The 17,607-nt window shown below is 54.9% G+C and overlaps 1 protein-coding gene across 1 annotated transcript in view; it reads right to left on the bottom strand.

The window, feature by feature from the left end:
* ACTN4 (actinin alpha 4) overlaps positions 1–17,607 on the bottom strand; it is a 70,681-nt gene that overhangs the window by 21,755 nt on the left and 31,319 nt on the right. Inside the window, exons 2-6 of the mRNA XM_040633938.1 lie at positions 5,897–6,011; positions 5,518–5,637; positions 2,325–2,411; positions 1,201–1,288; positions 522–600 (exon numbers count right to left, since the gene is read on the bottom strand). Of these exons, the coding sequence (XP_040489872.1) occupies positions 522–600; positions 1,201–1,288; positions 2,325–2,411; positions 5,518–5,637; positions 5,897–6,011 (489 nt within the window). The remainder of the gene's footprint in view (positions 1–521; positions 601–1,200; positions 1,289–2,324; positions 2,412–5,517; positions 5,638–5,896; positions 6,012–17,607) is intronic.

Genomic DNA, 17,607 nt, shown 5'->3' with positions numbered 1-17,607 from the left:
GGAGGGGAGCTAGAAGGCATGGCTGGCCAGGCCCTAAAATAACTGTGGGCAGGGGCGCCTGGGTGGCACAGTGGTTAAGCGTCTGCCTTCGGCTCAGGGCGTGATCCTGGCGTTCTGGGATCGAGCCCCACATCAGGCTCCTCCGCTAGGAGCCTGCTTCTTCCTCTCCCACTCCCCCTGCTTGTGTTCCCTCTCTCGCTGGCTCTCTCTATCTCTGTCAAATAAATAAATAAAACCTTTAAAAAAAAATAAATAAATAAAATAAAATAACTGTGGGCAGTTGTAATGCCCATAAAGGGAGAAGGGTATACTCCCCAAGGGGAAAAGGGAGGTAAGAATCAGCCACAGAGGCTGGGGTCTGGTGACAGCTGGCACAAAGCTCTCCCAGCCTGCCCATCTGAGTGCCGAATCCAGCTGTGGATGCCAGCAATGGATGGGCTTGGGGGAGGTGACCCAGCATCAGGGTCAGCGTCAGATTCTGTGTCTCTCTGGGCCACTGAGAGGAACAGCAAGAGGCAAACCTTTCTCAGCTTGTCATACTCGATCAGCTCTGGTCTGTGCCGGTGGATCAGTGCATTGAAGGCAAGACCGTCCTTCCAGCTGGGGATGGAAAGGCAAAGGTTAAAAGGAGGACCCTCTCACCATCATGCCAGTGCTGATGGCCCGGGACACGCACAGGAAGGACTAACTCCCGTTTACTGAGGTAGCATGTGTGTGCCGGGCACTGCACGGAGACAGCAGGACAGAGCACTGGAGGCGGATGGCCTGTGGTGACCCAGCTCTCACTTACTGTCAGCGCGACCTTGGGCAAGTCTCATAATCTCCTGCTCTCTCAGCAACCATGTGCAGTGACAGTACCTACACTCCAATGGGTCATTGTGAGGATTAAAGGAGTGAATACATGTCAACGCTTAGACCAGCCCCTGACACGTGGCAAGTACTCTAAAAGCGTAGTGCTCGCCTCCGGGACCACATGACCCGCTGAGCACTGTTACCGGCAAGAGACCCCTGAACGGAATGGTCTGCTGAGGAGGGAGACCGCCGCCTGCACTGCGTGACTTCCCGCCTTGGCAGCCCTGACCCATGGGGCAGAACCAGGAGAAGAGGGCAGGTGGGAAGACAGATCTCCATCGGGGGCGGGGGCGGGGGGAACGCAGCGAGGGAAGGAGATGGGTTGGGAGGCTGTGGCCGGGCACTCACCTGATGTGGAAGTTCTGCACGTTGACGTTCTTATACGGGGCCGTCTTCCTCTGGCACCACAGAAGCAGTCCCTCCTTGGCAGAGGTCTCTGAGGAACACACGAGCACGGAGAGCACGGGCTCAAAACCCAAACTTCAGGACTCAGCCCCTTGAGCAGGGGTCAGACGGGACAGCAGCACGGCCAGGAGGAAAAGCTGCTCCTGTTCCAGACACTGCAGGCCTCGACTGGTCCTCACCACCGACCAGCATTTCCCTGAGAAGTCACCTGCCCAGGGTCCTCCTGGGAAGTGGCAGTGACGGGACCGCACCCGGACCTGAGACTGTGCCATGTTTCTGACCATAAAGCCTGTGCCTTTATCTGCCAGAACACACTGCCAGACAGGCCTCCGATGCCGGCCTCAGCCTCGTCTGAACAGGGAAGAGTCAGCAGAGGGGCGGGAGTGCTGGGCCCTGCCCACTCGGGGTCTCCCAGATGTGGTGGCGGCTTCAGGAGTGGGGCGGGAGGGGCCCAGGGACAGACTGGGAGTGCTGGGGGCAGGGGACACGTCTGTCCCGGTCACCACTGTGGCCTACTGCAGGAATCCCCTCCATGCGCGGGCTGAACGCCTTTTCTCATGCTGTGGCACACACAAGTGTTTGGAGGGGAAGTGAAGTGGTTCATTCCTGGCTGGCCTGGACTGGCCCTCGGGTCATGGAGGCAAAGGTCTGAGGGTTGGGGCGTCAAGAGGAAACACGTAGGTAGTGATCTGCGGGAGAACCAGCCCAGGCCTGACTCCATCACTAGTTTGCTCTGTGACTCAGACTCCTCGACTGTAAAATGGGGCCAATCGTGCCCATTTGAGGAGGATCGGGTGAGGGTCCACTGAGATGGAGCCCATGGGAGCCAAACGACTTTGGGGTGGGTACCAGAGCTGGGTAGCTGCTGGGGCCCCTCACCTGCAGCCTGGGCCAGCATCTCACTAACCACTCTTGCACAGGGCCGGGCCCTGGGAGGGACGCTGGGAAACAGGGCAGAGACTCAAGCAGGAAGACAAAACCTCAACATCGTCCTCTAACCTGCCCCAGCCTGGGTAGAAGCAGGGTAGGGAGGAAAGGCTGTACTCTGCCAGTCCGCAGGCTCTCACCTTCCACGGAGATGTCCTGGATGGCGAACCTGAGGATGATGGTCCAGATCATTCCCAGGGTCATCTTTGCATTACCGTCCACAATCTCTGCACGCAGGGAAGGGGCAGAGGGTGAGAAGGTTGTTAAAACCAGAGGGGACTCCTCCTGGCTCTGTGTAGAGATGAGCTCTGATCCTCCGACGAGAGCCACCCAGGCCTGTCCACCACCCTCATTGGGCGACGTCACCTGAATGCTGGGATGCACAGTCCCCAAAGCCTTCTGCTGCGTGGCACCCGCCTCTTCCCACCCGGCCGGCTCGTTCTCTCGCCCAGCTCCAGCCTGCTCCTCTCCGAGGCTTGTCCCTGGCGCGGGGCCGGCATTCCCAGCCATCCGTCCGCACCGCCCTCACACTGTTACAGGCACGAGTCCCCACTGGCAGGTGCATGCTGTACTACTGTCTGTTAGCAGTCGGTCCACTTCTTTCCACCCTTGTCCAGGCCGCCATGGTCTTTCCCGGGCTGGACACACCGCCGCCTCTGTGCCCGTGTGATGTGCCTCCACACAGCAGCCAGGGGGCTCACTTGAGAAGGTGCATTGGATTTGTGCCACTCGCTGGCTTAAAGTCCGACCACATCTAAAATGAAACCTGTGCTCCTGAATCCCATTTACGAGCCCTGCCCTGGAGGACCAGGCCCCTCGCTCCCCGGCATGCTCTGGCTGGGTCCTTCTGGCAAGCCAGGTTCTTTCTTGCTGGATGGACCTCACACCTTCTGTGAGCCCACGAAGTGGACCCTTCGACCCTTTCCTCAGATGGCCATCCTTCCCACCTCTCCGAGACGGTTTCCCCAACTACCAATCTGAAGGTGCCTCTCCCCAGCTGCCCGCTCTTCCCCTTGCACACAGACTGCCGTTTGATACCATATGTTTGTGGGTTTCCTTGTTTGCTGCCTGCCTTCGTGAGCACCACTGTATCTCTGGTACCTGGACCCCATCCTTATGGAAGCTATGATGCTGCAGGACAGGGACAGCGGGGACACAGGCCCAGCTGGTAAGGCACACGCTTCCTTAACTAACCAAAAACCCACTACTGCCTCCAACTTCTGGGAGTGACAGAGAAGGGTCTGCACCACACATTCTTCAGCTTTAGGGGCTTAGACAGAAGTCCTCTCTGTGGCACTCAGGGCGCCACGTGTCTGTCTAGGGCTGGGTAAGAGACGTGAGGGCAAGTGGCCTCATCCCTGAGTCCGCCGGCCAGACAGGCCATGGCAGTCCTCTGAATGCCTTCTGCCCCCTGCTGCCCCTGAGATCTCAGCGCAGCAGGTGTGGGGAGAGAGACCCCGCCCACTGGCCCTTGAGAACAGAAATTTCTGATTTGGACAGGAGGTAGAGCGGTCACCCAGAGAAGGGGGACCAGCCTTCCCCAAGGGCACACTCAGGAGGGTAGGGTGGGCGCTCGTGAGCCACCATGGAGACGCTCCCCACAGCCAAGCTGCGGGCTGATGGCAGAGGGCAGCTTTCGGCTTTAGAGTGTCAGGATAAGGAAACGTGCGAGGCCTGCTGGCTGGAGGCAGGGGAAGGACACAATATCTGTGGGGCCCTTTCCCAGGGCTAAGAACCCCAGACCCGGAAACGGGCCAAGTCTTCCCAGCCTAGGGCAACAGCAGCCATCCAGTCAGGAAATCTACGCTGCGTTCCTCCCAAGTGCCAGGCACGCCAGAGCAGGGGGATAGAGAGTTGGGAGAGGAGGCCACCGGCCGCACCAGGAACCTGGCACGGAGGGCTTAGGGAGTTCCTGTGAGGGAGGGGAGACAACTTCTCTCGTGACACCTGCACCAGCTGCTTCTCAGACCCACAGCTGTGCCAACAAGGAAGCCATGCTTCCACTGCAGCCCCAACCACGTGGAGCAGGGCGCCGGGGGCAGGCTGGGACTAGGCTCTCAGGTGTTCTGGAGCTCCTGGGGCACCTCCAGTGGGCTGCCTTCCAGCTCTGTCCCGGGGCACAGCGGTCACAGGGACTGGGAGTGAACCAAGTTGGGCATGAACAGAGAACATTTTTAGATGCAGTTTTCTTCAAATGAAAACTGATGAGAGCCACTGGGTCTCTCCTCTAACCCCTTCTGTATTTACAGGCTAGCATCTGAGCAAAATAAATGCAGCTGTGAGAAGAAGAAGGCTGGCGTGGAGCCAGGAGGAAAGATCCACATAAGGACAGAAAATCTGAGGGCCCAACTGATTTGGGGGGTTTTGATTTTTTTTTTTTTTTAAACAAACACAACCACCTCAACCATGTCATGTGACGCCTGGCACCCCTCCCGGAGAGGTCCCGGACGGGGGCAGAGCCTTGGAACTCAGCACACACACTCTGGGCTAGAGTCCTGGCCAAACTCTCAGAGCCCTGTCATTAACGGCAATTAGTTTTCTTTGTTTTTCTAAAAGCTGGGACAACATGGATGTCAGGGTGTAGGAAATCCTGCTCTAATGAGCTGAACTGTGAGCGAGAGCTGATGGGGAACTTCTGGGCTCCATCAAGCCTCACCTCGTCTCCAAAAGCGCCTGTGAGCTCAAGACGAGCTGGCTGCTGGAGGGACAGGCAGCATGTCGTTGCTCTAGTAGGAGGGTCTAGAATGAAGGATCGCAATCCTGGGGATCCCCATGGGGCACAGAGGGTCCTGGGCATCCAGTCAGAGGCCAAACTCCCTCGGGCTGTGTGGCCAGCAAGGTCTGGTTACTGACCTTTGGACTTGCACCCCCCACCCTAGAACCCCAACACTGGGCCTTGAATGTCCTTCTCTTCTCTGCATTCCCTCCTGCCCACAGATACCAGGCAGGGCCAAAGGGCAAAGATGCTCCAGAGAGATGCCAGGTCACACGTCTCTCGGTGTGTCTCGGGCCCAGCGCAAGGAGGGCGAGTGAGGGTGTCCAGGGTCCAAGTCAAAACCATTCCTCCCCTGCAGAAGAGGCCTGCCCTACATGACTGGGGGCATCGGATTCCCACGTCCTGGATGGATTATTCTGCAGGTGGAGGGGCAGGGGAAGTTGTGGGCTCAATGATCACATCGAGAGGACAGTCACTGTGGTCACTGCTGGATACATATCGGGGCTTTACACACCCCCAAACGCTCTCTCTGCCACCCACACAAGTTTTGTTCAGAACACAGAGCTCAAGGCTCAGAGCCTACAGATCAGGAACGGAGCTGCCCCACCCGAGCTCACCTTCTGCCCCGATGGAGACGAGCTTGACTCCTTTGCTGGCGATGAAGTCCAGAGCTTTGTTCACATTGTTGATCTTGTGCACTCTCATCTTGCCCCGCTCTGGCTTAGGTAACCGCTCTCCTGAGAGCCACACACCGGGAAAGAGGGGGAGAAAGGGAAGTTTTAGTGACCTTACTGCTCTCCAGAACCAGCCACCACGGTGCTCTGCCTCCCCCCTACCCCCCACCCCCGTCCAGGCAGCGCCCAGACACGCTGCCGTCACTCAAGCCTCACGCTCCTCCTGCAGGCACGGGGCAGCTGGGGTAGGCCACGTCCCCGGGACCTGCGACAGCATACCTGTTCTACGTGTGAGCTGTCCTGTGGTGGGAAGGGGCCTCACCTGAAATGACCTCTAGAAGGAGCATGAGCTTGAGCCCGTCTCGGAAGTCCTCGTCGATGTTCTCTATCTGCGTGCCAGCCTTCCGCAGGTGGGAGTTGCACCAGGCTGTGAATGTCTAGGGAGGCATGACAGAGAGGCCTGGAGGGTCAGTGTGGCTGTTGGGGCTTTCTAGCAAAAGGGCTAGGCTACAGCCCTGACCCTGGGACCAACAGTGGCCACCACACGGCCTTCATATGCACTATTTCTTTCTTTAAGGAACCCAGGCAAGTCGATCTGAGGAAGCCGAAGCTCAGGGTACTTAAAAGACCCACCGCATCATCATCCAGGGGGTAACTGGGAGAGCGTGGACTAGAACCCAGTCATGCAAACGTGACTGAACACCAAGCCCTGCGTATGGAAATAAGACGCAGGGTCTCTGCTCTTGTGGAGCTTATGTTCTCGTGGACAGACACACCAAGGCCCCTTTCCCCCCCCACCCCCAGCAGGCAGACAAGACCACAGGCACCGGCTTCCTTGCTCCTCAGGTAGGAGCTTGGGCAGCACAGAGATGACCTGCGGCAGGAAAGCAGTTGGAAAATAAAAGCCTTCTGTAAATTCAACATTTCCTCAAATCGGTCTCTCTTGGAGCTTTGGGTGGCCTGGCAGTGAGTACCTCCCCTAAAAGGCCAGGAGCACAGATCCTCTGAGTCCCGTGCAAGCCTTGTTTGTTTCCCTGCAGGCCAGATACCCTCTATTTCCTGGAGAATGTTCCACATCCAACTCTTCCAAATCTTAAGGGGGCTTGCGGGGTCTGGAAGGCAAGTGGGAGGCAGGCACCCACCTCCCACCTGGGTTAGGCAGCCGTCTCTGAGGAAGTTTCTGTGAAACATAGGGCATGCAGATGCTGGGAGGTGACAGGATGCTTCTGGGCAGAGAGGGCCACAAACAAGAAGCACAAATCCCAAACAGAATATCCTGCACAGGGCCCCAGTCACTCAGCCCGCCGCCAACTGGGCATGTCACCAGACATCAGTCCCTGGGAAGCGCATCACATCAGTTAAAGATGGACGTGTCCAGACACCTTCTGGGGCAACTTAGCCTCCCACAGCAGGGTCTGGGAAAAATGCCACGCTTCTGTTTCTCATGGAGCCCCCATGCCCTGCACTGCCCCTCCATCTGCAGGGGCCAGCATGGATGTGGGCAGAGGGCCAGGAGCGCACAAGAGCAAACTCCAGGCCCAGGCGCAGGCAGAGGCCATGTGGGGGGCCAGGGGCTTCCAGGGAGCCTCTGGCGGAGCACCATGTGTTTTGACAACTGTCACCACTCCTGCTCATTCAGAGACTCAACACAAGGCCCCTCCCAGACAAAGCCGCCTAATTAACAAGCTGCACCACAGCGAGGATGGGCACGAGGCTTCCTTCCAAACCCACATCCGAATGGTGGATGACTGTGGGTGGGCCAGGGCCCCCGACCCCACCTGTCGCTAACTCGAAGAGTCCCTCTGTGTGGGGGACATGGACCCCGTCCTGTGTGGGGCTGTCCCCTCAGCTAAGGGTGCCTGCTCCCTGCTTCTGCCTCTCCCGAGCTACCGATCCCTCAAAATCACCTACCGATCCCTCAAAATCAGCCTGAAGTGCAATTCCTTGGGGACACCCACACCGACTTGTGTGCCCCGACCTGATTCTGACTCGGATGTCCCCTCCTCTGTGCAGATCTCGACATGGCACCTTTCTCTCTGGGCTCTCACACTTAGGTGTTATCCTCTGCTCCCCACATGCATGAGCTCCAGCCACCAAGCAGGTGCTCACTGAGGAACGTGGAATGTGCCTTCCCACCCCACTTCCCAGCTCCCCTGACGCAACTCTCAATTCAGACAAACGAGGGCTAGGGCTAAGCTGCTGCTTCTGCCACCCATGTGGACACACCATTTGACCTTCCTAACACGTGCTTCCCCATCCGTAACATGGCAGTGAGGACGGCACCCGAGTCAGGCTCAGTGTGAGGGTTTGCAAGGGCGATGCCCGTAGAGCACACGGCAGGTGCTCAATAAACAGCAGGTCCCCAGTCATCGCTGGGCCTCCCCAGATCTCCTCCTCTCCTGAAATCCTGCCACCTCTTCCCCACAGAGTGCCTTCTCCATCCCCTGCCTGCCCTGGCCACCACACAGCCCTTGGCAGCTCTCAGTAGCTTTTTCCAGTCATTCTGTGTCTTACTGGATGTTGCCCGCACGTGTGCAAACTCCAAGAGGGTAGGAGTTACGTCTCACATCCCACATGCCACTGGAATGCCTAAGCCACAGCCAGCGATGGGCAGCAAGCAGGTGTGCAACTCCACCATCCTACAAAGCAGCGGGCAGCAGTGGGCCGGGCTGGGGCAGGAGGCGGCCGGGAATGCCGGGCTTCTGCTCCTACATGTACCTGAAAGATGCTGGTGAGCAGCAAAGCGACCAATCACTTCCCGAGGCCGTGGACCTAAGAGGGTGATTGCCAGAGGCCAAAACCCCCAGGTCTCTGGTGCTGCCGGGGCCAATATCTAGGCCCCTGGGCTGCAGGCAGGGCCAGGAACGTGTCTAAATGGCAGCCCTCACCACCTTGGCGTGCCAGGGTTATGCCCACCTGCTCTCAAAGGGCACAGGTCTGGGTTTGAATGCCAGCTCCTTGACCTACTTACACCTCAGTTTCTTTCTCTGCGGGATGGACTTATCAGAACCCACCTCCTGTAGTTGCTGTAAGGATTAAGTCGGGGAGATGCTTTAAAGCACCCGATGCAGTGCCTGGCACAAAGCAAACGCCGGCTGAGCTGTCTGCTTCCCTCTCTGCTAAGGGGCTCACCCCAGCCCCATGGTTTGGAGTGGAAATGAAATTGCAGGAGACCCTCTTCGTGTAGAGGCTGTGAACAAATCTCACCTCGTCGGTTCAGGCTTTCCACCCTCCCAACACACACCCCATCCTTTGCTCAGCTTCTCTGGGGAGCACACAAGAGCTCTGGGGCTTGGGGCTCGCACAGACTGGGTCAAAATCTTGCCTCTGCCAGTGAGGCAACCTGCCAGCAGGATAACCCTGGGCGAGCAATGAGCCTCAGATCCTTCAATGATGAAATACAGACAGTAACCTCTCCTCTTAAATGAAGATTAAACAGAATAATTCAAGTAAATCACTTAGGACTGTGCCTGGCACAGATTAAGTAAGCACTCAAGAGTTATACATATGTCAAAGAAAGATCTATTTTCAAATAAATGGTAACCATGCACCGTGCACTTCTGTCTCCCCAGCTGGAAGCAGGTAGAGTCCTAAGCAGAACACAGAGTAGGTACTGGGGAGAATATCCTCTTGCCCAGCCTGGGGGGCGGGGAGGAGAAGGAAGGACTCCCTCCCAAATCTGCCACCTACAGAACAGAAACTCTGCTGACAGGCGTCCCACCCTCCCACTCCATGCCCTGCTCAGCTCTGTTCTCTCCTTCTGTTAGAAGAGGGGATTGTACTGATACCAGAGGCTCACGGACAGGGAGAACAGGACCTCATAAGGCCACCTTTGGGGAACAAGCCCACTGCAGACAGCCACTTCTTCACACTGTGACTGGTGAGGAAGAGCTGGAATTCAAATGGGACATTAAAAATTCAGTTTTTTCTTTTTCTTTTTTTTTTTTTAAGATTTTATTTATTCATTTGACAGAGAGAGAGACAGCCAGCAAGAGAGGGAACACAAGCAGGGGGAGTGGGAGAGGAAGAAGCAGGCTCCCAGCAGAGCAGGGAGCCCAATGAGGGGCTCGACCCCAGGACTCCGAGATCACGCCCTGAGCCAAAAGCAGACGCTTAACGACTGAGCCATCCAGGCGCCCCCAAAATTCAGTTTTTTCTGGCTGGTTACGAGAATACCTCTCTACTTATCTACTTCCTCTCTCTACCCAGTTTAGATGAAGATGTGTGAGGTGGACAGTGCAGAGGGGTGGTTTCAGTAGATAGAGGCCTTGTGCACCCCCCACATCACCCTCCGCTATGCACAGTTCTCTGAGCAAAAGCTACAGAGCCCAACCACCCACAGGGCCCAACGTCCGTGATGCCCTGGGCCCGCAGGGTTGGAATACGTCCATTCCCTCGACAAGCATCTGCGGGGTGTCGACCCCAGGCCAGGTCCTGGGCCAAGTACCCAGGCGGGAGCAACCGTGGACACAGCCTGCTCGCTCACGGGGCGCCCGGTCTGAACGGGGGAGGGTCTCGTGAATCAAGCAACTACTAAACTACAGACGCAATACCTGCAGGGGGAGTGGTAAGAGTTACAACCCGACCGGACACTTCCATGGAGCTCGCAGTGTGCTGGGCACTGCATCACATACTAATGTCTCAGCTTCACAACTATCTCGTGGGGTAGCTGCTACCATTGCTGCCACTGTTTCACAGGTGAGGGAACCGAGGGTCTGAGAGGTGTCGTGACTCGACCACCAGTAGTCATGCGCCTGGAAAGATGCAGAGCTGGACTTAAAGCCCAGTGCTCTGAGCTCCAGGGGCCCCACTCTGAGGTGTCGGGCATGTGCCCTCCTCCCCGCTGCCCCCAGAAAGGAAGCTAAAGAGAGTTGGACATGCTAGCTCCTCATCTAGCGGCAGGGCAGACACAGAAAGTGTCCCCGAGGACGTGATATGGCCGAGAAAGAGTTAAGACAAAAATAAGGGCTCTTTTCCAGATAATAGGAACAGTGTGTGCAAAGGCCCTCTGGCAGGTTGGGGGAGAAAGAAGGGAGTGAGGCAGAGCAAGCTGTGCCAGGAGGCTGGGAAGGTCACACTGGCGGCTTCTGTGTGCGGGCAGAGCTGGAGGGGGCGAGGGTCGGTGCGTGAGGATCAGGAAGAAGAGAGAGGAAAGGGCCTCGGAGAGAAACTTGTGGGAGGAAGGCGGAGGAGCCACATTGGAGATCCGGACTGTCGTGACTGAGAAAGGCAAGGTCAAGTTTTCTATTTGGTTGGGGAGTGGGGGGGTGGGGGTGTCCAGAGCTACCTACCAGCGGGCGTTCTGTGTAAGGAGGAAAAGGCAAAAGGCATCGAGCTCGGCTGGGCTTTACTATTAAGGTCATTCTCAGGGTCAGCACAGACTCTGAGCACTGTCCGTGACCCCAGGCACTCAGTGCATTCCCCTGGCCCATAAATCCCACCTTGGAACCCCTATTGGGTACTGGGCACAGGAAGAAGCAAATTGGACAGAGAATTTCCATTCTGGTGGAAGGGGGGGTGGGCAATGCCAAAGGTAATTATGCAAGAACGGCTAATTACTAGTTCTTACTATTTATACATAGTAACTCTTTAAAACCTCCAACCTCATGATCATGTAAATTATCATCTGCAGTTTACAGGTAAGGAAACTGAGGCAGGGAGAGGTGAAGTGACCTGTCCGAGGTCACAGAGCTTGTCAACACAAGCACAGGGCGGCCCCTCATCCACAGCGTCTGAGTGGGATGCTCGGGTACCGGCCTGGCAAAGCAGAGCCAGCAGAATGGGGTCAAGAAGGGGCCCAGCCTCAGCCTCAGCCCAGCCCCCGAGCTAGAGGGGACCTCACAGAGTGAGGCAGGCAGGCAGAGCTGTACCTCCAAAAGCTTGCCTGCTTCTTAAAGGGTGGCCTAGACCCAGCACGAGGTGGGCAAAGCAATGCCAGGGGTGGCCCTGTTGCTCCCAGTCTGTCCTTGCCATTCTGAGAAGGGAACCTGCACCCAGCCCTTGACCTATCTAGGGAGGAAGGAAGGATGTGGACTTGTCTGTCTTTGAGAACACACGTGAAAAAAAACCACAGAAAGAGGCTTTAGAACTTGCCTCTGCACACTGGCAGCCTGTTCAAGATTCTTCTCTGGTTGTTAAAATAGCACAGGGTGTGAGTGGGGGAGAGGAAGGGGTGGAAGGAGAAAGACGGGCTTGTTGGTTCCTCTGGGATCCAGTCACCACTCCCAGTGCTATGCTGCACCAGGGAAGGCAGGCAAGCAAGCTTGGAGGGGCCCCTGGGCTGTTTCTGCTTTGTCACTCCGTGTGTGGGGGGAGGGAGAGAAGGGCTAGCATCGCTGGCCATAAAGTCCTTCCTGTGTCACAAGGACCCCTCCCAGTGGCCAGGATGTGGGGCGGCTGGGCGAATGAATGATGGGTATTGTTCGGGAGGTGACCTAAGCCGCCAGGAATGTGGCAGCAGGGGGCTTTAACCAGCCGTTCATTGATGACTCCCTCCCCCAACCCAAAGAGGTAAACTCGCTCCTCTGGGGCAGTCACTGAATAAGAACCAAACATTCGAAGACACAGGGCAACCAAGTGGTGTTCCAGTGGGCTGAGTGATGGTGAGTGCGAGAAAGGGTCCTGGTGGGATGCGGCTGCCCCAGCTGGAAAAACTTTCCTTCCCTCTTCTCAACGACTTCCTGTTACAAAACACGGTCATGGTACTGAAGGGGGTGGTGTGGAGGGAAACGTCTGTTGGAAGCTGGAATTCCACTAAACCCAGAATAAAGGGAAGTCTCTCGCAAAGTCAGTCGGGCCTAGAAACAGGCTCAGCCAAGTCCCTTCGCTGGGCGAGCATGCTGGCTTTGATTATGGGCTCTGGCAAGGAGGGCTCCTGGCCCAGGGTCGAAGGCTGCACTATTCCTACTCACACGGCAGATGCTCACATGTGGATTCCATCGACTAAACGCTTCACAGAGCTTTAGGGCCAACTCTTCGCTGCCTCACACTGCATCCCCCACTTCCGCCATGTACGCTGCCCACCCCGTTAGCAGAACATCACAGGCCAAGAGCCTGACCCACAGGGCCCAGCTGCATCTTCTCCCCAGGCCCAGGACTGACTGGAATTGGTCACAGCAAACTCTCCCAGGGCACACAGAGGCAAAACAGGCCTCCATGCTGCTGGGAGTTTTCAAACCTCGTCTCTGCAATACCGTGCTGGGTTTGCTGCTCCGCTGGGGCACCGGCTGCCTTGAGGGGGAGGGCGCCGTCCCACCTCCTGAACTCCCACCTTGCCTGCTGTGGCCTCTGATGCTGCCCATGGTTCCTGCTTCCACGGGTCCTCGGGAAGGGTGTCTGGGGCTTGCACACAAGGGAGGGAGAGCTATTTATCCCAAGGATAGGCATCCACCCTTCTTATCACCCATCTGCCTGGCTACTGCCACACTTCAAATGAGGCCTGGCCCCAGTGGGGCATCTTTTCAGGTCCTGAAAGCAGAAACTGCTCCCCTGACCCGTGGGCTCCATCACCTACTACTATAAAGGCCCTTTCAGGGCCTGATGGCTCAGCCTACTGGAATCTGGGTTGCCAGCGACCCAGGCGAAAAGGCAATCACCCAGGCAACAGCTGTATGGACCATCCAGGGAGTCTGTGAGCCTCTCGAACAGTTCTGAGATTGTACATGTTGAGTACTGTTTTGAAGACCCACTGCCTTTACCAGAGCCTAAGGGGACAGAAACCAGGGAGCGGACTGAGAACAGAAAATGAACTGGTCACGGTAATGTGGAGAGCAGGCAGACGCATGCAGCCCCACCAGCAAGGGAAATTGAGGCTGGTGGTTTTGCAGCACGGGGGGCACAATGAGCTGCCTGCCCAGAACCCCACTCCACAGATAGCCAAGGGCAGAGCGGGCCTGCTGCGTGCGCCTGCCCCATGACGACAGAACCTAATTTGAAAGCAATTACAGGGAAATATGGAATGCTTCTTATGTCCTGGCCTGACGCTGCCTTATTCGGAGTTTTCTCAGCAGACGTGAAAAAGCTCTGACTTGCCAGTCGGAGGAGAGGTATAAATACTGCAGAGTGGAGTTGTGAGCATTCCAAAGGTCCTGCGTGTCCGTCCAGAAAGCAGCTCTTCCCCACGTGCCCTCCCCGGTAGCCACCGTTCCCGCCTCAGCCAATCAGCCCAGGGAGCACGTGCAGCAGGGAGCCCATACGCTGCTGCTGCAACAGACTGGCTGCTGCTGCAACAGACTGGTTTTGCAGTGTCGTCCCCACCTCGTGAGAAGCACCTTTCTCGTCGCTCCTCATGGGGCTGGCTACTTCTCGTCATTCAGGATTTCCCTCAGATGACATCATCCCAGAAGGTCTTCCCTGACCTTGACATCTGCACCCTGCAGTCACGTCACTCTGCTATGTTGTATTCGTTGTACCTGTTACTCTCAGAAATTATGTCCTCCGTCCATACCCAGTCTCCCTCCCAAGTGTACCATAATCTCCACGAGAGCCCAGTCTGGTCTGCTGCAGGATCCCCACCCTGCACGGTCGCTGCTTGGTGAACCCTAGAATGACCAGGATGGTGTGGGGGCTTCTCATGTTTGGTCAGTGGGGACTTCATGGCCTCTAATCCCATTTTATACCGGTGAGAGGCCCGAGTTAGGGATAAAACCAATTGCTTTCAACAGCTCACAAAAATAAATCCTTTGGAGTAGACACTCCAAAAGCCAGACAGGGAAGACACTGCTCTTGGCTTGCTACTGACGGAAGAGGAGGGGAGCCCTCAGGGGCCTCGTTAGCTCAGGAATCACCAAGACCCTGGTTCAAGGGCGGGGCCTGGATGGGGGGTGCGGGGGGGGTGGGCGGGGTGGCAGTAGGTGGGCTTGGAGGCACAAAGTGGCACAGTGCTGCAGAGCGGGGGCTCTCGAATCTCACACATGGCTTCAAATTCTCACCTCGCCATTTACTGTGTGTGTGGCCTTAGAAAACAAAAGTCACCTCTCTCAGCTTCCGCTTCCTCTTTTATCGAATAGGGATAACAGACATGCTGTGAACGCTCAACGGGGCAATGCACACACAGCCTGCAGAGACTGAGTGATCAGGAGATGTTCTATTCATTACTGTATCCTTCCTGCTCCCAAAGGGGCCACCCGCAGCCTCAGCACCACAGCTGGTGAAGCCAGACCCCACTAGGATTCGCCACATTGCTGGCTGTACTCTGGGGGCTGACACAATGCCATCTTCCCTGAACCTCCCTTCCCTTAGCCTGCCCACCTGACCACCAAATGAGTAAAGGAATGTAAGGACAAGACCTGGTTCTTCATGCTGCAAGAGACCCTTTAAGCCCAGAGGTTCTTGACCTGGCTGTATATCAGAATTACCCTCGAGCTCTTCTGGTTCTTTCTCTCTCTCTCTCTCTCTCTCTCTCTCAATTTTTAAGACAATGAATACTGTTTTAAGCCACTAAGCTTTTTTTTTTTTTTTTTAAGATTTTATTTATTTATTTGACAGACAGAGAGAGAGCGCACAAGCAGGGGGAGGGCCAGAGGCAGAGGGAGAAGCAGGCTCCCCACTGAGCAGGGAGCCTGACGCAGGGCTTGATCCCAGGACCCTGAGATCGTGACCTGAGCCGAAGGCAGACGCTTAACTGACTGAGCCACCCAGGCGCCCCGAGCCACTAAGCTTTGAGGCCATTTGTTACCCCATAGTAGAGGACTCGTGCAACACAGAGGGCTGCTGGGTCACAGGTGTGCATGTATTTTTAATCAGGTGCACAGTTTGGAGAACCCATTGTTGTTGTTATAATTCACATACCATAGAACTCACCCTTTTAAAGTATAAAAATCAGTGAGTTTTTTATTCACGAGGCTGTACAGTTACCACCACCATCTAATCCCAGAACATTTTCATCACTGTGAGCACTCCCCATCCCTCCCCCTACCCCAGCTCCTGGCAACTGCGAGTCTACTTTCTGTCTCCATGCGTTTGCCTTTTACGGACATTTCATATAAATGGAATCATACAGTATGTGGCCTTTGTGTCTGGCTTCTTTCATTCAGTGTGTTCTCAAGGTTCATCCACGTTGTAGCAGGTGTGCTTTGTTACTTTTCATCTAAGTACTGACCTATTGTGTGAACGTGTCATGTTTTGTTTACCCATTCATTCACAAGTGGATGGACGTTTGGGTAATACCCACGTATGCTATGGTGAATAAGGCTGCTACAAACGTTCACATGTAAGTTTTTGCGTGGATGTGTGTTTCCAGTTCCCCTGGGTCTATACCGAGGAGTGTAACTGCTGGGGCAACTCTCTGTTCGATCATTTGAGGAACTACCAGACTGTTTTCCAAAGAGGCTTTGCCATTTTACGTTCCCATCAGCAACATATAAGGGTTCCAATTTCTCCACATCCTTGCCAACACCTGTTCTTATTGGACTTTTTGACTGCAGTCATCCTGGTGGTTGTGAGGTGATGTCTCACTGTGGTTCTGATCTGCATTTCTCTAATGACTAATGATGTTGGGCATCTTTTCATGTACTATTTGTATTAACCTCTTTGGAAGATGTTTCTAGGCCTTCACCCATTTTTAAATTGGTTATTTGTCTTTTCAGTGTTGTGTTGTAGGAGTTCTTTATATATTCTGGACACTAGACACTTATCAGATATATGATTTGCAAATATTCTCCCTCATGCTGAGGGCTGTCTTTTTACTTTTACTTTCTGAGTGTCCTCTGAAGTAAAAAAAAAAAGTTTTTAATATCAGTAAGTCTAAGATAACTATTTTTCTTTGGTTGTGTGTGTTTTTGGTATCCTATCTAACAAACCATTGCCTAATCCAAGGTCACGAAGACTTATGCCTATGTTTTCTTCTAAGTTTTATAGTTTTAGTTCTTACATTTAGGTCTTTGATCCAGTTGGAGTTATTTTGTATATGGTGTGAAGTAGGGGCCCAACTCCATTATTTGTGTGTGGATATCCAATGATCTCAGCACTATTAATTGAGAAGATGACTCTTTCCCCATTGAGTATGTCTTTCACCCTTGCTGGAAATCAACTGACAATAAATATATGGGACCTGGGAGTTACCATAAAAATGCCTGAACTTCACCCCAGGTCAAATGAATCAGATTCCCTGGAGATGGGTCCTGAATAATGAAACTCAGGAAGCTTACCAAGTGAGTCTACCATGTTGCCAGGGTTGAGACCCACCACTCTAATTTAACTCCTTCTTTCTATAAGTGAGGAATCTGAGAACTAGAGAGCCCCTGGATTTGTCAGACACCCCCCCCCCCCCCCCCCCCGCAGAAGCAGCAGGGAGGCAGCCCAGGGTAGGAGGTCCCCCAGTCTGAGCTTGTCTCTGTTCTTAAACAGACCTTTTCCGGAGCCATCCCACACACGGAAAAACCAACCAACCAACCAACCAACCCAAAGCTACTCAGATTACACGAAAGAAATGGATCCTCCCCAAGGGGAAGAGGCTGCTCTCCCCACACAGAGGACACAGGGAGATAAGGGTCTGAACTAAAGGTAGGTGGGGCCCACAGGGTAGATGTAGAGGGCAGCACCCAGCTCTCAAAAGAAAGCTCTTTAGCAGGAAGAAGAGATAGGTGAGGCCTACCTGAAATGGCTACCTTTAAAAGAGAAAACTTCCACTCCCAGAAGGCAGTTTTGAAATTAGGGCAGCAGCAGAGACTGGGGACATGCCCTCAGCCTCCTCTGGCCCAATCTGGCATTTTGCTGTGAAATGATCAGGCACAGGGGCCCTTCACCTGGAGAACAGAGAGTCAGAGGTACAAAAACCCCATTTACTTTCAGTGGCTTACAGCTGAGCTCAGGTTTCGGGGTAGGAAGGGAGATTAAAGATCGTCTGGTTTAAACTTTGATCCTTCAAAAAGATAGCCAAATGAGCCAGTTCTGGCCCTGAGACTCTGTGGCTTGGAATCCTAACAAAGTGCCAGCCTGTAGATTCAACGTTCTAGCACGGACAAATCCGTCCCTGGACTTGCTTTCTAGATAACAGGCATTTGGTATTTGGGGAGAAAAAGTCAAGAGGGGGCA

Source organism: Ursus maritimus, unplaced genomic scaffold (genome assembly GCF_017311325.1).
Source record: "Ursus maritimus isolate PB19 unplaced genomic scaffold, ASM1731132v1 scaffold_19, whole genome shotgun sequence".
NCBI classification, from domain to species: Eukaryota; Metazoa; Chordata; class Mammalia; order Carnivora; family Ursidae; genus Ursus; species Ursus maritimus.
Note: the sequence above shows the minus strand (reverse complement) of the source record. Positions and strands in the feature narration are given on the sequence as shown.